The sequence below is a fragment of the Lactuca sativa genome, chromosome 9, assembly GCF_002870075.4.
Source record: "Lactuca sativa cultivar Salinas chromosome 9, Lsat_Salinas_v11, whole genome shotgun sequence".
Classification (NCBI taxonomy): domain Eukaryota; kingdom Viridiplantae; phylum Streptophyta; class Magnoliopsida; order Asterales; family Asteraceae; genus Lactuca; species Lactuca sativa.
Genome location: NC_056631.2, coordinates 48,494,773 through 48,517,904, shown reverse-complemented (window position 1 = coordinate 48,517,904; position 23,132 = coordinate 48,494,773). Strand labels below are relative to the sequence as shown.

Sequence of the window (23,132 nt, the reverse complement as noted above, 5' to 3'; positions counted from 1 at the left end):
TTGATTTGAGATGTTTTATTAATTTGTGATGCTATGTTGATCTATGATGTATATGTATGTCCTCCTTTGACTGTATGCATATCTATTAACTCACTCAGCAGTGACTGACAATTGTTACTTTTACTTTGTGTCATTTGATCGGCACATGTAGCTTAGGAGCTTAGATTAGTGAAAGGGGTTGCTAATTGGTAGTAGATTTTTATTATCAATATTAGTCTTGGACATGTTTTTGATTATTTACTTTAAAGTATTTTTACCTTTCTACATTCTAATCGGTTTGGATTAATGTTTAGAGTTTTGAAGTAACGTACGTTGTTGTTTGCAACATTTTTAAATTAATTAAATAAAGTCTTTCATTGCGATTTCTGGTAAAAGGTGTTGAAATAAATGAAATTTTCTTATGTTAAAAATCACAATGTTACAGATCATCTTCAATTTTCCGATGTTCTAAGCAAATTTAGTATCTCAATCCGAGAAGAGAAATTGATGGTTCGAGATGCTACACGAACTCCTCCTGGCCCTGTTAGGCTACACTGGAGACCTAATTATTGACGAGAGAGAACGCCAAGAATATGTTGGTTTGTCACCGGATGACTCCATTTCCGATCAATGTACGTTCAAGCTTGCTCCTGACATCTCCTTTATTGAACCTGGGGAGAGGTATTTCTTATACCCTGATGCTCTCCCTTTTATTTTCAATCACTAGGTTATTCTACCTTACATTGATAAATTTTTAAGAATTAGAACTATGAGATGAAGGTAATTTGGATGATTGATCTTAATCCTTTGGGTGAGAAGAGTGTAAAATGTGTAGTTATTTTCTTCTCCCTTACATCCTGGTGTAATGTTACGAACAATTCCCGCATGGAAGGAAAAAAGAAGAGATTTACACCAACCTAAAGTTGGATTGTATCCTTCTGTATTCAATGGAACAATGTGTTTGCTTGTGTGTTGTATGAAATCCATAATTACTATATTGTTCTTATTGTTGTAATGAGTGGTTGCTAATGAGATGCAGGGATATCATTGAGAAGATAATCACATTGGGGTTTTACTACCGTGAACTCGATCGATTTGCCACAAAATCCCGAAATTTAAGCTGGATAAGGTCTGGGAACGTGTCTCCTTTATCACGCACTTTTGAGTTATCAAAAGAAAGTAGTGACAATCAGAGTGTTTATAGGAGGGCCATTGCAAATGGAATATCCGAAATTCTTTCCATTTACAGATCTTCTGTTTTGCATATTGAACAAAAATTATTGTCTGATTCTTTACCCATCTTGGCTACAATTACTCAAGGCCTCAATAAGGTTACTATAATTTCCTTTTGCTTTTAGTTTATGTTCTTTGAAGTTTGACCTCTCATTAATGGATGGTTATTGTAGTTTCTTTTTTTCTTTCCGCCTCTTTATGAGCTGATTCTAGAGATCGATCGGGATGGTATCTATGGAGGGAAACTTCTTAACCTTCTACATAAACGATGTCATTGTGGGGTCCCAGAGCTTCAAACATGTGTTCAAAGGTATAATATCTAAAAAAACTTTTTTTTTTTCCAGATAATGTACAATCAACTTTTTTATTTTTGTTGTAAACATAGGCTTCTTTGGCATGGACACCAAGTCATGTACAATCAACTTACATATTGGATGGTATATGGGATTCTTCATGATCAATATGGAGAATTTTTCATCAGCAGGTAATTAGCTTTTTCAAATAGCTGTGGAACAATGTAATACAGTAGGCGGATTTATAAAAGAGGATGTTGGTTTTAATGTTTTTAGGCAACAACCAAAAAATCGTGAGCATGAAACGTCTCATACTGACAAACTACAGAATGTTGCAAACAAATCTGTTGGTGATGGATCTATAAGTGATTGGTACATGGGATTCAATATCTCCTTGGTATACCATACTTTGTAGTTTATATTTAAAAATGAATTTTACACTCAGAAAACGTGTTAATTATCAAAATTTTCCTCCAGGAGATGTTACCAGAATATATATCGGTGTGTGTAGCAGAATCCATTCTTTTTTCTGGAAAAGCAATTAGGGTTCTTAGAAATCCAAGTTCTTCATTCCAGTGTGTGGATGTGTTGTCTCATCAAACAACAGGTCCACAAACATTTAAAGAATCTTTAAAGAATGAACACTCTTTCAATACAACAGTAGGAGATGAACTACTGCCACAATCAGAGGCTGATAAGATTAATTCAATGCTTAAAAATCTACAGGTATTTATTCATCCTTATAAATATATATATATATATATATATATATATATATATATATATATATATATATATATATATATATGTTTTTTCAGCTAAAGACGTACATTCTTTTTTGACAGGAGTCATCTGAATTTCACAAAAGATCATTTGAAGGGGCCATTGGTTCAATCAGAGCTATTGCAGCAAGTCATCTTTGGCAGGTGGACATATGACATGTTTTTTATTTGTCTTTACATGACCACTTCGGTCGATAAGTATATAACATTTTACTATTTTTCATCAAAACTTTCAGCTTGTGGTTGTTCGTGCTGATCTCAATGGGCATTTAAAAGCCATCAAAGATTATTTTCTTCTAGCAAAAGGTGATTTTGTCCAGGTAATGGGTAACTAATTCATATATATATATATATATATATATATATATATATATATATATATATATATATATATATATATATATATATATATATATATATATATATATATATATATATATATACCCGCACCAAGTGATGGGTGAAAATTGTTCTGTCAGAAATTAATTTCTAGAGGCAGTTACTTTTTTACACAAATAGTTACTACATCTAAACAATTATCAATAGTGTAATGCTAGCAGAAACATAATCAGTAAGAATTAAAAATGAAAATTTACGATTCTTTACAAATGTACATAAACACATATTAATTGTACATTATTAATCGTGTAACATTTGTTTATAAACCACATTTTATGTATAGAATTCACTCCCGTTGAATTGTTAGTCAAGTTTCACCAATATATTTGTATTGGTACATGGTATCCTTCTGGATAATACCACATAAAGTTGGTCATACGAGAAAATCGAATATGGAAGATAAATATCTACTTAATATCTTAATTTAATGATGTGATAAATAATTTGTTATTTATATCTTTATTTTAGAGTTTAAGGGTCTTTGAATACTGAAATAAAAGTGATGGACGATAAAGAAGAGTAGGATATGATCATTTTGTATGTACTTAACTCTAGTATTTATGTTGGATAGATGAGCCGAGAGTCATCAAAATCTTACTAACTTAAAAAGTAAATAATGAATTTTCACAAAATTATTGACTTTTACTTTAGTAATATTGTTTTGTAATAATAATAATAATATGTAATATATTAAAAGTATTAAGTATATATATACGATTAAAAATTATCAAATCTGTAAAACAAATTTGGCATAACCCAACTCGACGACATATAAGTTTTAAGGTCGATAGGCCACCTTTTTAAAATATATTTTAATTAGTTTTTAAGTAACTTGGTGTGATATAATTAGAAATTTCATTAAAAAAGCTAACTGAAAATATACTATATAAATTAGAAAAAAAACGTCTATACATAAATATACATAAAGCCCAATAAAACTATAGGGCCTACAGCTACATGTGTCCACAACACTTGATTAAAAAAAAAACTTATGTTAGAAACATTAGGCTTATGCTCATCTCTTTATACTACTAAGACCGAGTGAATCCTAGTCAGCTCTTGGAGTTTGAATTGCATGAATTAGGCAAGTAACGAGAAAAAAAAAATGCAATTATACAAAATAACACTAAATAAAAAGGGAAAATGCAATTATTTGAATATTTTTGTATTTATTTACATTTATTTCATTTTTCTTATTCAAGCATTATAATTTGAAGTACAAAGCTATAATTAGGTATACAAAAATGAAAAGTACTTTGCTGTTCTAGAATATAGCCTAAATAAAAAGGGGAAAATATCATTACCTAAAAAAAATTGTATAACTTGTGCACCAAAGCTAGAAAAGAAATATAAACAATCACAACTTATACACAAAGTTGGCCTGCCTCCTTCTTGAGCTTCTCCATCAACTATCTGCTCAATAAAACCTAAATTCAAAAGAAAGAACACAACCCATTAACAACCATGTAGAACACAACACAAAACTAAACAATCATTTCATAAGCAGCATATGCCTGTGGTGGTCTTTTCTGAAATGAAATAATCACCAAAATTTGTATGTTAAATTATTTTTTTAATGCATAAAGTGATTGTAAATATTGCATTAAAGCTTTATATCTCTTAAAATTCAGTCTTTGACCAAAAATACATATTAAGGGTTGTGTGTGTATATATATATATATATATCACCCCAATGAAAAACATGAATTGTATGTATGTCAGAGTTTTCTTGAAGGGAGTCGTGAATTGATGCGCCTACCACCTCGGCAGTCAAGTGCTGAGGCTGACCTTATGGTGCCCTTTCGGCAGGTAATTTAGTTATATTTTTCTACAATAAATCTTTTTGTTTATAGAATTTAGTTATATTTTTCTACAATAAATCTTTTTATTTATAATTTCTCACATGTGTGATATATATGCAGGCGAGAGCAAAGAGAATCAGTGACGATGATAAATATTTTTCAAGACTCGCTTTGCGGTAAATCCACATTACATTTACATTTACAATTACATTTACATGTATTTACTATTCTTGGTTTTAGGGTGAACGTTAGGTCTTCTCAAGCAGATGTGCAAAAAGCACCAAAAGTTTTTGGTGAAGTTGATCCCAGTCCCTTATCATCGGAGACAACCTTGGATGGTTGGGATGGTATTTCCCTTGAATATTCACTTGATTGGCCCTTACAGTTGTTCTTCACACAAGAGGTTCTCACAAGGTATTCATCCTTGATTCACGAAATTTCACATATATGAATATGATTGAATTAAGTTAAAAGTTATACTAATTTAATGTTTCAGGTACCAAAGGATGTTTCAGTATTTACTGCGGTTAAAAAGAACACAAATGGAATTGGAGAAATCATGGGCATCTGTAATGCAACAAGGTCACTTGGATTTTGAGAAAAGTCATAGTGAACGTGTAAAGGGAAAAACATCTCAACACAAACGACACCGTGTTAGACCAATGTGGTGGGTTAGAGAGCAAATGGTGTTCTTGATACGAAATCTTCAATTTTATATACAGGTGAATGTGAATTTTAATTACAAATATTATCATTTGTATTTATTACTATGTGTGATTGGTATGTATGTATTTATAATTAGGTGGATGTGATAGAATCTCAGTGGGATATATTGGTAGCTCATATAAAGGAGTCTCGTGATTTCAATGATTTGGTTGCCTTCCATCAACAGTGAGTGACCATTTCATTTTTATGAATAAATAAATATGGTCAGTTTTAGTTTTTTTATTTATTGACAAAAGAAAAATATGGGTGAATGAATGCGAATATGTAGATACTTGTCGGCTTTGATATCACAATCGTTCTTGGATATTGGATCAGTATCAAGAATATTGGATGGAATCATGAAGGTGTGTTTGCAGTTTTGCTGGAAGATTGAAAACCAACAAACTCAAAATCAAACTGAAACTGATGATGCAAAAAACATCAATGAACTGGAACGTATATCAGAGGTAATATAAACCCAATATAACAGTAATAGTAACATATTTTCGTTTATTTTGATGATGAAAATTAAATACAGGAATTTAAAATGAAATCAAATTCGTTATACACGATATTGCGTAGCAGTAGGCTTGCAGGAAGCCAACGAGCTCCTTTTCTTAGGCGTTTCCTTTTGCGTTTCAACTTTAATTCCTACTATGAGGTAAAGCTAATTAGTTTCTTCTTTTTGCATCTCAAAGTAAGAGTTGTAATATTAGTTTGTTGTATTTAATGAGAACAGGCAACTACGCAAGGTGTTAATGTTATGAATGTGACCCGACCACAACCAGCAATCCCAGCCTTCCTACGCTTACAACTCTAAAGCTTACTACTCATCACGACCCGTTTTCATGGCAGAAAGCCCATCGGGTCCACTCCTTTTTTGCTATCATAAAGCTTTGAAGTTTGAACAGATGTTTTTTTCACAATGGTCTAAAATATAATTGACAATATTTTCACAAGCTAAACCTATAAAGTAATTCAGAGGAACAACATTGTAATTTACTCCAACACAAAAGAGTTGATAGTGGAATCTAACTAGCATGGACTTGGCATTGTGGGAGGCCTTCTATCCTCTTTCTTCAACTAAAAGTCTAACATGACATGATAATAGTTTATTTTATTGTTAATCGTAATTAATTTATGATTTATGTAAATCATGATTGATATAAGACCATCTTCAACCCATAAAGCTTTTATTTTACAACAAATTGATACAAAAAATAATACAATACCAAATCTTCTCCAGCCGATTACGACTATTTTAACACTAAAATAAACATGTTAGGCTTATTTTTTTGTCTAAATTTTATAGTTTTTCAAAAATAGTTTTGAGCTTTTTACAAACTTGAATCGTATATTTTTATTAGGAAAATGTCAATCTAGCCTTATAAACTTTTGCGATTTGTTCTACAATGTTCCTCATGTTTTTTTGGTTGTGTGGGGGCATGATGTGGACTTTGTTGAGGTTAAGTGACTTTTCATTAAATAAAAGTGCCACGTAGTTGCCCAATAGCAAGTATCATTCTTCCCCACTTTCTCTTTTCTTTTGCTTCTCGAATGAGGTATCTCCATGATCTTATCCGCAATAGGCTTCCTACAATCAATCACAAAATTTGTTGACTTCTTCTTTCCCACTTTTGCTCCGACACCTCTTTCTCGACTCATCTTCGCTTCTTTTTCTAAATCTCACTCTACAAATAACAACAATAAAATCAACAAATTGCAAGCTTAAATAACAATTTAGATGTCTAAAAAAATCACATATAGAGAAGGATAGAATGGCTAAGGTGACAGGAAGCTCTTTAGGGTTTTGGTTATTGGTTGTATGTATGTGAGTTAGATCAACTTATCTGAGAATTCATTAACCAGGAATACAATAGGGTAACCAAGATTTTATTTTAGGGTAGGCCAAATAATTTACAAAATATGAACGGTAGTAAAATACTTCAAATGATAAAAAAACGTAACAATATATGCAGCAAAAGGTATTCTATTTGTATATAATTTGAAAGTTTTAATGGACGGGCATTCACGCCGTAGTCTTTTGTAGTTAATATATATATATATATATATATATATATATATATATATATATATATATATATATATATATATATATATAACTTCAAAAAATTTCTGGGTGGGCCAAGGCCCACCTTTGTACTAATGTGGCTACGTCACTGCGGGAATATCCAGACAAGTTTTAGAGGGTTGTCGAGGAGATTATTAAGTCCAACATTTTCTCAAATGTCATTCCCAATGATCTTGATGCAATATGGATGAATTTGGATTGTGGTACTGGAATGTGTGAAAGTTTTAAGGAACTTGGAACAGGGAGGCATTAACCATTGAAGAATTTGAAATGTGTGTTGGGCACTCACCTATTGTTCAAGAATTGATGAGAAGACAGAACGTTGAAGTTGGAAACAACGACTTACCTTAATCGTCAAGCGCCAATGCTAGTGTTGCTTCACCTAGTATTCCCCTACATTTTATGTGGGTTATAATGTAGTTAAAACTTAAAATTGAAAGAAACTGAAAGAAAAAATCAAAAAATGAAATAAGAACATATCTATACGTCGTCATTGTCACTTCATCCCTAATTTACATTCATCCAGATTCCTTCATCCCAATCCTTCCTTTGATATAGTCGTCGACTCCACAGGACATGGCCTCATACCCCGCCATCGGAAATCGCCTCTAAAGTGTAAAATAATCGGATCAAAGTACGAACAACCACCGGTTGAACCCCACGAGTTGATATCCTATGCTTATTTTTTTTCTTAAACATACTTCTGAAAATTGGAGATGTTTAAACATTTTGGTAGAAACATTGATTCAATCAAAGTTAGAATGTAACTTTACGTAACCGAATTTGTATAATGATTGACCTACAAGAATATTGGTACGTGCATAGATTCTTGATCATTATTTGTATAGATCTTAACATATGCTCTATAAGATTTGTTAAAGAGACGATTCCATGATTCACTTGTAGGTGAACCGACACAACAATCACTTCATATCACCATCCATGATGACTTGTTTTTCCTCATTATCCAATGTTCGAGTAACACTGAAGTAAGAATTGAGGTGTGTGAGCCAAATTAAATCTCCATCTTCATGGTTGCAACAGAAAGCAGAAGCTCTACGGCTGACATTGGCACATACCTCTTTCGACAAAAACAAGCAATTCCTATTTCTGGGATGATTTTCTTCCTAGTGGTTCACACTCACTTAGGCTTAAGGGAGTTGTGCGAAGTTTGCCACAATGCCACCTCAACTTTTTGGTGTCCACATCATTTTTATCATATAACATGCATGTAGTGACGATGCTAGGTATAAGGAAGGTGGGTCCTAGAACCCATCTAATTTTTTTAATTTATCTAAAATTAATATAGAAAATTTTTAGGGACCTATTTTAAAAAAATTTAGGACCTACTTTACCTATATATTTGTTTGAATTTGTACAGAAAAATATATATAAAAAAAATTAATGAATCATATGGTTTTCTATTTTATACTCGCCACTTCATGCATGACATGCCATTTTGGTGGGGTGAGTTACATTGTGCATGACTTGGAGAATAAACAGGTCATTGCATTATGTGGTTGTATATCTTGTATAAAAAAATTCCTCTCTCTCTCTCTCTCTCTCTCATTAGAATGCTATTTGACCTCAACCAACTTGGCTTGCCACCATGAGGGGGCGATGTATGCCAAGTTTGTCACGCCTTTTCCATACTCAATGTCAAGCAACTCCCTTGAGTCTTATGATTCCAATTCCTCACCCTCCAGTGTCGTTTAGGATGACAACATGGAAATTCAAACTTTGTAGAGATTTCTATAGGATATGGAGCACCCATGAATCTGTTTGTAGTTCACGAGACTATAGGTTCAAAGTAATTGAACTTTGCATTTTTATTTGGGTATATCCTATTATGTGTTAATTATGTAACACCGAAAATTTCAAACAATTTTTCATTTAAAAATAATCGTTTAATTCTTAGAAACACTTGTTTAAAATCTCATTCATAATCGAATTACAAAACATAACTCCATTTTCACTTGCATAGTAAACCAGGATCCTCAAAACATGACTCTTTCTCTGGTGTGTACAATCAAGCCGGTGCCGTCCCGTGATCCTGAAAGAAACCTGAAACACATACATAAAACAAAACACTGTAAGCACGAAGCTTAGAGAGTTCCCCAAAATACCACACACAACACATATTAGCCACTCGAGGTTATAACTCTGTGGGTCCGTGGACCCTGCTCTGTGAACCCTCTAGTTCTAACTCTGTGAACCTTCCGGTTCTAACTCTATGAACCCTCCGGTTCCAACTCTGAAAACATGCACAGCATAAATCACATAGAAATAATGCAGTACAACACATCACATACATAGCATACAAATACTCTGTCACATAACTCTGGTTACCTGCTCAAGGTAAAGTATAGTGAGAAGACTCACCTGGCAAGCAGAAAGCAGATATCCCCACACTTGAATCTCGAACTCGCCACCGCCTAACACGTAAGGCATATACTCTCATGAATATAACTCTCGAGACTAGAATCAACCCTCTCATGGCACCCTCTTAAGGGTAAAAGACTATTTTACCCCTCTCTTGGCCCAAAGGCCACATCGCTGTCCAAGCCCTAAAAGTCAACGGTCAACTCTTGGTCAAAGTCAAAGTCCTCAGTCAAAGTCAACCCTCCTGGTTGACCCTGCTCGCCGAGTCAACCCGTCGACTCGTCGAGTCCCCATGCTCAGAACTTCCCCAGTCCGCGACTCAACTCGCTGAGTCACCCCGAGACTCGCCGAGTCCCATAACTCTGAGTCCACTCGCACACAACTCACCAAGTCATCCATTGACTCGCCGATTCTCGACTCAACCAGAAAATATTGGAGCTCTTCGACAAGACTCGCCGAGTCCAACAACAGACTCGCCGGTCTAAGGCTATCTTCAACCTACTCGCCGAGTTGTTCATACAACTCGCCGAGTTCCAGGCCATCTTCATCCAACTCGCCGAGTTGTTCTTCCAACTCGTCGAGTTCCAGCTTATCTTCAAGCAACTCGTCGAGTCCACCCATGTGACTCGCCGAGTACCACCGGTCTGAACCCATACAGAAGCATTCCAGGCCATGCAATTGATCCAAAACATAGATCTAGCCTCCTACAACTCATCCATCACGTAAAGTGGCAAACTTTACGTGAATCCAAAGAGATCTATGCATTTTCACTCTAGGGTTTGGGTTTGGGACAAAATAGCTCCATCAACCACTCACAAACAGGGACTTTCATGCATTCCAACCCTTCTCCATTCCAGATCTGAGGTAGCAACCTCAGATCTAACCTCTAAACTCCAATACATCCAAGGATATGATCTCTAACACCCCCAAAATGATGCATCTAAGAAATAGCAGCTCAAAAACGAGATATTACCTCAAAGGAATGCCCCAACTGCAATGAAACTCGAATCCAAGCAAAGCCCCTTGCTCCAAGCCTCTTACCCTTCAAGATTTCCTCAACAATTGCTTCTCCAAGCTTCCAAATGCACTTGATCCACTCACACACGAGGGTTAGGGTTTCTGGACTTGAGGATGAGTAAGGAGGCTGGGGGAATGGATGTTATGTTCTTTATATAGGGCTCAACCCCGAGAATTAGGGTTTTCTCCACTCAGTGTCTACTCGCCGAGTCCATTACACTGACTCGCCGAGTCGGCCACTTAACAGGCGACCAAGTCGCGACTTTACTCGCCGAGTCCGCACATGGACTCGCCGAGTCGTTCTTTCCCAATTTACTCTTTTAGCCCTTCAACTCTACTCTTGATGTTTCGGGTTGTTACAAATTATTTGGTAGTCAGAAGATTACATATATTGGATAATTAAATTAGGTTAACCTACAAATATGCGATGGTTGGACCGTTGTCTATATAAATGACGATGACAAGTTAAAAGACAATTTAGGCATTGTTAATTATATATATGTTGAGATGTAGAAATGAATCTCGATCAATCACAAACTTGAGAATGTGGAAATTAGAAGTTCTAACTTGGTTTGTTTGTAAATGTAGGGTATAAATTAGATAAAATGAAAAGATTAGATGTTGGAGTTGTAATTTGCAAATACAGTGGATTGCTAATGATAGATGGACAATCATTGCGCTTGGGGCTCACTTGAAGTTAAAGATGAAGATTACTGGAGTAACAAATGAAAGTGCAAGGGTTTAAAATGTAAATTCAGTAAGTACCTAAGCTGAAGAGAGAGTCGGCCATGATTTAATTGTTTAGTTGTTATCTTAAGATAACCTTTATTTCTCTTTCTTGTTCATCTTGTTAGTAGCCTCTTGTAGAAATACTCTAATATATATATATATATATATATATATATATATATATATATATATATATATATATATATATATATATATATATATATATATATATATATATATATATATATTCATCAGTTATTTATGAGATTGTTCATATGTTGTAGAGTATGAGAGATATTGATAGGCGGTTAGATTTGTTGTATAGGGCTAAAGTGAGATTTCAATTTTGTAAAAAATCTAAGATGTGGTTCTTCAAGGGAATTGATCTAGTATTCATATTTTTTGATTTTTATATATAGCTACACTACATGTTGATGTTTGTATGTCTCATTTAGGTTGCAAGGATCAATTGAGATCGATTGGTGGAAGTAAATGATGTGGTATAGAGTTGTGGGAGGGATACAACCCCTACGCTGGGCGTCTATATTTTATGGTTGTTAAAATATTTTACGTTTTGATGGAAAATGATTTCATGATAGTTGTTATTTATATTTATAGGCTTTCGGTGCAAGGGACGAAAATGGGAAGAAGATGTGACCATAACGCAATAAATTTACAAAATGGACTAAAACTGTAAATTTCGTCAAACCATAGTTCCATTTCTGTATTAGTCTAATTTAATGGATACGGATTTATATATTTATATTTGATAAAATTATATTATTTTTATGTGATTATAAATAAACTAACTACCATCATGAACATACCATTACACGAATTGCCAACTTTATAATAAATAAATAAACCACTACAAGAATTTAGGCTTTGCGACATTATTTACAATACTGTTGATATCCGCCTGTATTGCTCAGAAACCGGGATAGTTGAGGAAGTTGCAGGATGAATCTTCTTGAATAAATTTAGAAAATCACAACTATTGTTTTCGGGTTCTTTTGATTATAATACTCGTAGAATACAGTATATAAAGACTTATATAGAATTACATCTAAGAAATATAGACACAAACAGATTACGTTACATAATCCATCATACACGAAAACTGGGCTTTTATACATTACATACACTCTTACACTAATCATTGAAATCACCAAAGATGATAATGATTCATAGTAGGAAAACAAAACTATCACGATATATATGAACTAGGTACTAATTTGTTTACATGGTTGTAGCAAAATATATAACATGCGCGTCTGATGGAGAATATTGTTTTTAAGTGATTAGCAAACATTGGGGCCAAATCCCATGAGTCCATTTGTAGAATCGAAAGAAATTTGTATACCTTCTTGTTGAATATTTCCAATAATAGAAAGACCCGATGATGTTGGAGCAAAGGCGAAACAAAATGTTCCCATATCGTCCACCGGAATTAGAAAGTTACTCGCCGGAAGTGTCAAAACCGGTCCTCCGGAAAAGTAGAATGACACAGTCGGGACTCGAACAGTTACAAACCCATTTAGGTCATAGCATGTGTCAAATATGGAAACCGGTGGTGCACGAGGTAGGTTTGTAGTTTGAACTATAAAAGTGTCACGGAAAGCTGCATAGGCCACAGTCGGAAGTCGTGTGACAGCTGTTCCAGTGTCCATCACAACTCCTCCGTGGCCCATGTCGCTCAGTTTGAAAATGGGTTCAGGTATTGTAACTTGAACCCCTCCCACTCCGAGACCTGAGAGTCCCACATAATAAAAACTAGGGAATCTCGGGTTACGTAGCAGTGGGACCCAAACAGCACTGTCTGTCGGGAGAGATTCTCTCCCGAATTCTAGCGAACCGAGGGAACCAGCCCCTCGGCTAACAAGACAGTAACTAAATGCACCACCGGCTTCGCCACCGAGTTGACTCACTAGTGACATAGAGCCACCACCGATTCCAAGTAGTCCGGCTGCACCAACAAATAACCCTTGGTTTCTATGACCGCATCCAATGGCAACATTACGGATGAAAGTATTTCCAAAGCTTAGTGTTTCAAGGGCTAAAGTTCCCTTTGTGTAAGATCCATCGCCATAAGAAACCTCATATTTACACCACCGACCACCACCGTGACCATGGCAACCAACGGCGGTTTCTGCATGTTGACATACAGGGGATGCGCAAGAGACAGCCACAAAAGAAGCTGAGCTGGCCGGGTCAAAAAGCGGGTCTGATTGTTGGTAGCATTGCTTGCATGGCAAGCATTGGACCCACACAACATCGCTACCAGAGTCAACCACCATGTATTGACTTCGCGGTGGACTTCCAACACCTATTCTCACAAAATACTCACCGCTCCCTTGTCGCATGCCGGAAATCACCTCCGACCCAAAATCTTCCACCTCGAACCGCCCTCCTTCAACACCACCTTTGGTGTGGTTACCACCAATTCGACTATTCAAAATTGCCACCCTTTTCACGTCCCTCTTCAACCGAGCTTCTGTCCGCCGCCGGTGACCATCATCATTCTCCGACAGCTTGTCACGGTGGACAAGGTTCAGCTTCCATCTCTTCCCGCCGTGAGACTCTCCGGACTCTATTGTTTCATGGTCAAGTAGTTGTGTTTGGGGTACTTGGGCAGCTGATTTTGTGGTATCTATGATTTCTTGGACGGCAAGGATTTGATGAGATGGGTAGGACAACGATGATGCTGCGGCGGTGGTGGCTGTGGCTGTGGCAGTGGCTGTGGCGAGTTGGAGTAAGCATATCAGAATCGCCACCTCCACCATCGTAGTTAGTATGGCGGCTGTCATCATGATTGGTTTGGGTTCGTTAGCTGATCAAACGCTATTTCATGGTGTATATAAAGAGTTTTTTTAAACCAAGAATAGTGATAGTCTCATAGTAGTAGATGAATAATTATTTAAATTATAATCTAATAAGTCCCGAATACATGTATTTTTTTAATTTTAAAATCATCAAAACTCTATATTTTAATATAAATTAATTAATTTAAATAAGTGTAGTTAAACATGTATAAGATCCAATCGTGAATGCCGAATTTTCAAAATCAGATATGAAAAACTTCTTTTGAAAAGTACTGCTGGTGTATTTTATGATATTTTAGAAGATTTAAAAAATGTATATACATATGGTGACTTTATAAAATTTGTTTGCAAACATATTAAATATTAGTTGAGTCCATCTATTGATTTGCATTATCGATTCACTGTCCTATTTGTGAGAATGGTGCTATGTCGAACTCGTTAATTAGTTTGTTTATGCTCTCCTAATTATTGAACCGTGTTGTAGTTTTTGTCCAGCCTGTGGCTAGTCTTTAACTAGAAGTTTTATTGTTCAACGAAAAATGATTCGAGTTTACTATATTGTATATACACCAAGTCATCTCGAGTTATTTGGATGCGAGTTTGAATTGGTTGAAATATATATTGGTTTTATATTATTAATAAAACGTATTATGCATGCAATAAGCTATATATTAGAATGTATTTTTTCCATTAATGATATACACTCATTAATCTCGTATAAATACAAGAATCCAAGGGAATGAATGGACAATTTAAAATGGGCCTACCATTGGTTTAACAATATGTCATGTGTATACACTAACATCTATAGGAAGGTGTGACTCGAATGTTCAATCTAGACCTAAACTCATGAAATAAAGATGACGGAATTCTCTTAGTAAAGTTATCAACATATTGAGAAATGGATGAAACATGAAGAAATGAAACCTCACCCAAAGCAATCTATTACAGACAAAAGGAATGTATATCTTAATGTTTTGATCAAAAATCAATTGAGTAGATATTAACCAAATTATATCAGAGGTTCTGATGTTATTTGTAAAGTAATTATCGAAATTAGAACAATATCGTACAAGTGGTTTATAGTGAAAGCCTTTGAACCTTGTTAGGATCTGCGGCACAAAACCTTAGGAGGTGATAATGATCATCTAGACCTGGCAATGGGGCAGGTTTAGAGCGAATCGACCTTGATCCAAACCTTTTTAAAAAATTTCAAAATCCGATCCAAACCCGCTCCGTAACCCGTAGGGTTTTGAATAATCAAATTCATACCTTTATCCATCGAATCAACGGATATCCAAATTCGCCCCATAACCCATAGGCTTTTTGAATTTTCAAACACATTTTAATTAATTCATAAAACAATATTTCTTAAATAAAACAAATGTTGATTTAGAAAACACATTACATACTTGAGGACTTCCGATTGGAATTAAAAATCACTATTGTAGTAACTTCTGATTTATTTTTTATTGTCAATTGTAGTAATAGAAAATAAAAATGACAAACTTTCTTTCAGTTGATGAATGAATTTATTGATTTATGAATGAAATATGATGACTGCTTGATGAAATATAAATGAAATGACATCATAATTCTAAGTAGAAGACTGAGAGTCTAGAAGTCGACTCCTTGATTCTTATGTATAAACAGTGTGGACTTTGGCATTTTCCCTTTGGACTTTTGATTGGAATTAAAATTAAAATTTTAAGAAATATAAAATATAAACCGATAATTCAAAAATTATATGAGGCGGGTTATAAACGGAGCGGATCAGTGATGATCCATACCCGACCCTTTTTGAAACGACCCAAAAATTTCGTTTTTCAATATAACCAAAAACCATAATCTGAGTGTCATATCATAAAACCATACGTGATGTATCCCAAACAAAATAAAAACATTGTGCGGAAAACTGTATCATACTATGTCATATCAAATCAAAACTAAATCAACTCCCAGGATAAAAGCTGAAGCTGTGGTGTGTGCGATGCCATCATCCCGAGCTCTTCCCTCTGCTTGCGGAAGTACCTGAAACCAAAACTGAAACTGTAAGCACGAAGCTTAGTGAGCTCCCCCAAACTACCACATACCATACAATATATAAATAAAGCACATACTGGGCCTTGCCCACTGCATCAGACCGAAGTCTGGAACTAGCTGCATCGGACCGAAGTCCGGAACTGACTGGTACCTTGTCCCCTGCATCGGACCAGAGTCCGGAACTAACTGCATCGGACCGAAATCCGGAACTGACTGCATCGGACCGAAGTCCGGAACTGACTGCATCGGACCGAAGTCCGAAACTGACTGATCATGGCATAGCATAAAACTTAACAACTATTATAATCCCATATACTGCATACTGCATCGGAACAGAGTCCGGAACACATAAGACAAACATGCTTGTATCACAAAGACATCAAGCACTCTAACTACTGCATCAGACCAAAGTCCGGAACTACTGATAATTAAACGGGCCGGCATTGTGGCCGTAGACCCGTTCCTACTGGAAGGAAACTCACCTCGTGAACTGGCTGCTGTGTGTATGGATCTGGAAGCTAACTGCTGCTGCTCCGGTATCTCCCCGGCTACAAGTCCATAAACACACTCAATCAAATACTAAACACTGCACTTGGTAAAATGACTCTTTTACCCTTGGTCAAAGTCAACTCTCGGTCAAAGTCAACTCTAGGTCAAAGTCAACCCACAGTTGACCTGACTCGCCGAGTTGGGCCGCCAACTCGCCGAGTCTCTAACCTCACTTCTCAATCCTACTCGTGGCTACTCGTCGAGTATGACATCGACTCGACGAGTACCCTCTCGAACCAAGAACTCAGACAATCTTCATCCGACTCGCCGAGTCATATGAACAACTCGACGAGTTGTTCTTGAGCTTAAGAAGATTGCCTTGGACTCGCCGAGTTGTATGAACAACTCGCCGAGTCCCTCCATTACTGAGTCTACCCTCAAACTCGCTGAGTCCACTCCACTACTCACTGGACCCACTCGACACCGCTCAAAAGGAAGAAATCGGGGACTCGCGACTCGACTCGCCGAGTCGTTCTTCTAACTCGCCGAGTCACCGCCATGCAACTATTCTACACTCGATTCTGCTCGAATCCAAAACATACACAAGATAGATCTGAGTCCAATAAGCTGATTTACCACGTAAAGTTTCGAACTTTACGTGTACAAACACATGAACAAGGGAATGAAGGCTAAAAGATGCTTAAAGGGGTAGATCTAGGGTTAATATGCAAAATAGCTCCATAAAGGCAATAGATCTGGGTGTTACAACTCCTAAATAAACAGATCTAAGGATATCTTGACATAAAAGGGCTTCCATATCAACATAAGGCTTGAGAAAAGCATCAACTAGATCTAGAGGGGGGTTTTAAAGCATAAAAGGGAAGGAAATCTGAAGAATACCTCAAAGAGCTCTTGCTTTCCCTTGAATCCCTGCTCCACAATCCTTCTCCTTGCTCCTTTCTTCTTCTCCTTCTTCAAGCCTTCACAATTGCACACAAAATCACTTAGAATCACTCAAGAACGAATTAGGGTTTTCTCACAGCTTCTGAGGGTGAAGGAGGCGAGAATGGAGGCCATAAGGTGGCTTAAATAGTGGGCAACCCGGGGATTTAGGGTTTCTCCCAGACGGACAGACTCGCCGAGTCCAGAATATGGACTCGCCGAGTCGCCAGCTAACACGTGCTCGAAATCCCGTCCCTACTCGGCGAGTCAGGCTATGAACTCGCCGAGTCCCTCTTGCACAACTTCAAAATAAAGGCCAAGGAATCATCATACCGGAGACGGGTCGTTACACTTTTAATAAAAGGGTTAGCGGGTATGGATCGTTAACGGGTAAACGAATCAAAAACTATGCTCCAAACCCATATAATTCTTAAGGGTTTGGATCAGATCAGGGCCAAAACTCGCTCCATTGTCAGGCCTATAATCATCTGTCTTGTTTAATTGTATAAATTGAATGACTGATTACATAAATGAAAGTAGGTAAACGAGTACAAGTATCGCAGTGAGTATAGGTGTGTGTAGTGTGCGAAATACATGTGTATTTATAATCTAGTCTAAGTAATAATAAGTCCGATATTCCCGGGATCCTCTCGAATAAAAATGAGCACGTTGGTTTGACTTGGTATTCCTAGGTCTTTTGCTTGATTGAAGTGTTTCTTCGTTGATAATGAGTCTTATGTTGACTAATTTTGCACAAGTGAGAAAATACTAGAAATATATATGCTAGAAATATTAGGAAATAATAATAATAATGGTCAGGATCCTGAGGTCTGTTCGGGATCCTGAAAGTTCTTGAAGCTTCGAGATCCTAAATATGGTTAAGGATCTTGGCCCTAACAATTGCCCCCAAATTCTACCTCCGAAATATTAAGTTAATTTCTAAATATTTAAAGGTATAATTTAATTTAAAAGGAGATAAGATTTTTTAAATTTCAAATCCTAACGGATAGAATTTTATCCGTTTAACCCTCATGATGTCACGGTGAAATCAATCTTCTCTTTCCTGTTTCTCATATAAATAGGGGTAAATAGTGAGAAATTCTTTCACCTGTTACCTGATCATCTCCGACTATCCCAAAAGTATCCTTCTTTCTCCTCCTCTTTAGTTTTTGCAATCTCTTAAGCATAGGTAAAAAGATGCTTCACTCTCGAGCTAGCATCGTTGCCCTTTCTGATGATGACTTTATCGATCAAAAGATCCTCGCTTATAATGAGACTTGTTCGTTTGATGAAGAGGATATTGGGTTCCTGAAATCCAATGAGGCTTTTCCCGTAGGCATTGTTGAACTAGTTCATGTTTACGATCTCTCCGCCTTCAGGGATTCTCGTTTCTTACCAAAGCTCAAACCCAAAAAATATCCACTCTTTCAGAAATCAAAACACAATGACTCAATATGGAAAGAGAAGTACTTTTGTGAGGCGCAACACTATTCCTGACAAGGATCTCTTGCCACTCTGGTGCTCGGTTTGGCCTCTCTAGCATGGAAGGTGACATGTCTAGTGGTTTGATCATGATTAAGAAGGAAAAAGTTGTCTCCTCTATTCATCGAAAAAGTGTTCATATCGATCTCACAGTTAAGACCCTAGGTTCCTGGAAGAGGAAAACCGATGAGGCTACAGATTTGAACCTGGAGAGCCTCGGCTCCGAGGAAGCACTCAGGAAGTTGGTCTCTTTTTCTCAAGCATTAAGTATTTCATGAACTCTGATTCTTGTTTGTTTGGATTTATATCTACTAATGTCGTTCTTATTTTAGGTTTCTGACCACGTTTCTTGATCCACTGTTGACTTAAAGGCCAAAGCTGAGAAGGTTGAGCTAGCCTTAAAGGAGCAGGAGAAAGTGTGAAAATCCACCCATAAAGATCTCCTAATAAGGGTGGAGCTACTGAGTAAAGAGAAGGCTAAGAAGGAAGAAGATCATGTTGTTGAGATTGTAGAGGTGATAGCTAAGGTGAGGGGTAGCGTTGTTGTGGCTGTCTAGGAAGCTAAGATCAAACTTGCATAAGACATAGCCAACACGAGATCCTAGAATGTAGCTGGTTGGTGTGAAGCCCTAGCTGAATTAACTGGTGAGTCTGTTAACACCAGTCAAAATCCTGCAAAGTAGATGATGGTAGAAGGAGAGGAGGAAGAAGTAGAGAAGGTCCCTGGTGGTGATGATCAAACTACAATTTAGGTTTGATTAGAAAAAAAATAATTTTAGTATTTTGGATGTAAGACAATTAACATTTTCTTTTTTGGTAGGATTGATGGGAAACACTTTTTATTTCAATCTATTGTTGTTTATATCTTCTTGCATGGTTGTTGAGATTGTAGTAGTAGGTTTTCTGAGGATCCTTGAATGATTAGGATCCTAAAGAGTTAAGGTTTTACAAGAACTCTTGGGATCCTAATAACCTGAAATGGTCAGTCATCTGCTTAGGACTTTAAAACAGTTAGGAACCTTAGAAAGATAAACCTTTAGTTAGAATATAGAAATATAGTTTTAAGAAACAACGATAGATAGAATCTGATGATTCTTAGGTTTAGTCTTGGCCTTTAGAATTTTCCTTTAGTCTTCTATCTTTTAGAGAAGTTTCGTGTTGTAAGTCTTTTAGTTTTCTGCGTTCCTGTATGGAGAGGATCCTTCTTTGGATAATCTAACTTGTTGAAGAAGGTCCTTACTTAGCTTTCACTTAGGAAAAACCCAATTTTATGAAATATTGGGGAAAATCTCAACTTGTAATATTGGGACGTTACACAATGGATGTTGGGGCTGTCGATTTCGAACGTTTCCCTAGGGATCTTGTATTTTCGAAATTCAGGATCCTTGGTTGTAAGATTGAAGGTGTTACCTTCTGAGGTTTTTGGATCTCTACCCTTATCATTTCCACCTCCTTAAGCAGTGTTTTGTTGTCATGATGTTGTTGTGGCATGCAGCTCACAAAGAAGGTCGAATAGCCAACAAATTTTCGAAAACCACAATACTCAGTCTTGGCATTGGATTGTGAAACAAAATTATGGCATTTATAAGAATAAAATAAGATATTATTTCTTAGAAACATGTAGTAACAAAAAAAGAGCGATGATTAGAGTAACATCCTCATCGGTTCGTATTAGGGTATGTGATAAGAACAATAGTATATACGACATATCTCTATAAATTGTAGTCAAGCTTTTAACATACTAGATAATGTACTCCAACGCACTAAACTGGACGCCCATTGGATCATGCAAGAATAAACATATTTCTTGGGCATCGTAGGTAAGGTGTAGGATCAAAATAAGGTACTAAAGGGCATTGGGTAATGCCCGTTATAAGGTAGAATTACAAAAATAGCACACCCGATAATTGTAGTGAGTGTCCTTTGGAGTGTGACATGGTTTGTACTGGATCAATCATGTAAGTTCTAGAATCTATGTACCATACTTCTAATGGCTGAGAAAGAGGCCAAACAAGTTGGGTATGGCAGATACCCTAAACAAGAAGCTAAGATCCCCATTATCAATTATGAAGAATTGATGGTTTAGGGATGAAGATGTATGCTGAAGAAGGGGGTGGAGGCAGTGAGAATGATAGCGTCCATATACAAAAGTAGTTATGCTTTGATCTAGCCCAATATAAAAATAAGCATGAGGATTCAGGATAGTTGTGATGCAAACCAATTGAGTAACTGTAACGCCTGCGTTTCCAGGATAGGCATTTTCGTTGATGTAATAGTCTAGGTTAACCCTTGTAATTCTTTTGAAGTATTAATGATGAAATATTTGAGTATTATGTGTTTTATGCTTAGTTGTGTGGCTTAATTGAATTAAGAATAAAATAAGCATCAAAATTAAAGTGTGATATAAGCCCGATATCTTTACATAAATTTTTAGTGGTCGAAACAAGGATTCCGTAGATATAAAGAATGCCGAAATCCGAGTTATAACGAAGAAGTTATGACCTGTCGAAGTTTCGCGACAGAACCGGCAACGCTGAATGACGTAAAAAGTGAAATTTACATTAGTGCAATATTTAGCCTTAGTTATCTAAACGAAAGTCGTAGAGTTCGTTAAACCGAGAACGTGCATAAAAAGAACGCCCAAATCTGACTTCGTATGAGGAAGTTATGATTTTCTAAAGTTTCGACTTGGCAGTATGCAGCCCGAATCCTCGATTTGAGATCGAACGGTTTATAGCCGAAACAATCTAAACGGGAATCGAAGATCTCGTTGTTAGTAGCGAAACGATGAAAAGTTAGGCGAGAACGGACGTCGGACGAAGAAGTTATGATTTTATAACGAAGTTTTCCTGTCCAGGCCTACTAAAATTAAATAATAAAAATAAATTCAAAATTAGCCGACGGAGTCTAAGCGAAAGTTGTAGAGCGTAGTCTCACCTACGCGTGGATATAAAGAACGTCGAAAACGGAGCTCGTATGCGAAAGTTACGCAATTTAGAAGTTTGACGAGTTAAATTACGCCGAGCGTAATTTGAGTATGCCCAGCGTACTCGAGCGTAATTTGAGTATGCTTAGCGTACTCAGAAGGGTGCAAGTTGTTTGACCAATACTCGAGTGCCACCAATTGACGCATGCAGTGACGTCAAAGTACCCCCAACGTAAATTGAAATTACTCCCAGCGTAATCCCAGACCCACCAGCTTATAAATAGAAATCGAGATTAGCCATTTTATCTTGTTCAAACTCTTTCTCCTCTCTAGTTTTTGCCTCGATTTGCATGCCAATCATATCCCGAAGCCCCGATATCATTCCCGAGCTCCGAAGCAAGATCCGAAGTCCCGAGGATCCTAAAGAGCGTTATTCTCGAGCCGAAGCCCTGCCCGCGAGGAGCCCGGTTTTTGTGAAAATCTTCCAGATCTACGGAGAAACACTACTTCTGCAAGACGTAGTGCTGTACGATCATCTTTTGATCAATTGAGTGTGTAGTTACTTTCTTCCAATACATTATTATGAAGTATTTTATATAAAATACGTGCTATGTGTATATATTTTGTTGTTATATGTGTGAATGTATATCCACTCTCTTCTATCTCATAGATCTGATTTATTCTCTATGAAATACGTGTTATGTGTGTGTGCCTCATCTGTTATGTGGAATATGTATTGATTAAAGCATGCTATACAGGTTTTAAACTATGTATAAAAAATGTATATTTTTATCTACTAATATGTTGGGTAGAACATGGGTAGATAGTTGGTGTGTAATAAACAGATGAGAGGCCTCGATGTTGTTTTGATTTAGTCATCTAGCGGAGTTTAGATGATGACCACAGACTTTTCTAGACAGTCATGTGGAACACTAGCAGGCTCGCCACCTGTAGGTGTTAATGAACTTGGGTGTTCATTCGCTGTACTCCATCCCCCCATGGTTGCCTTATTTGA

General features: G+C 36.4%; 2 protein-coding genes across 2 annotated transcripts; one reads left to right on the top strand and one right to left on the bottom strand.

Moving 5' to 3' along the window:
* The first annotated feature begins 440 nt into the window (after positions 1 to 440).
* On the top strand, positions 441 to 6,406 carry LOC111919499 (gamma-tubulin complex component 4). The gene is made up of 16 exons (XM_023915048.3): positions 441 to 660; positions 1,019 to 1,310; positions 1,386 to 1,522; positions 1,598 to 1,696; positions 1,782 to 1,902; positions 1,983 to 2,231; positions 2,351 to 2,431; positions 2,524 to 2,607; positions 4,409 to 4,495; positions 4,609 to 4,664; positions 4,729 to 4,902; positions 4,985 to 5,210; positions 5,291 to 5,379; positions 5,483 to 5,660; positions 5,732 to 5,854; positions 5,933 to 6,406. The coding sequence occupies exons 1-16, from the start codon at positions 497 to 499 to the stop codon at positions 6,011 to 6,013; spliced, it is 2,241 nt and encodes a 746-aa protein (XP_023770816.1). The 5' UTR covers positions 441 to 496; the 3' UTR covers positions 6,014 to 6,406.
* A 6,041-nt stretch (positions 6,407 to 12,447) lies between these two features.
* LOC111919558 (protein ASPARTIC PROTEASE IN GUARD CELL 2) lies at positions 12,448 to 14,236 on the bottom strand. Its single transcript, XM_023915135.3, has one exon. The coding sequence runs from the start codon at positions 14,221 to 14,223 to the stop codon at positions 12,715 to 12,717; it is 1,509 nt and encodes a 502-aa protein (XP_023770903.1). The 5' UTR covers positions 14,224 to 14,236; the 3' UTR covers positions 12,448 to 12,714.
* Between the last annotated feature and the right edge of the window lie 8,896 nt (positions 14,237 to 23,132).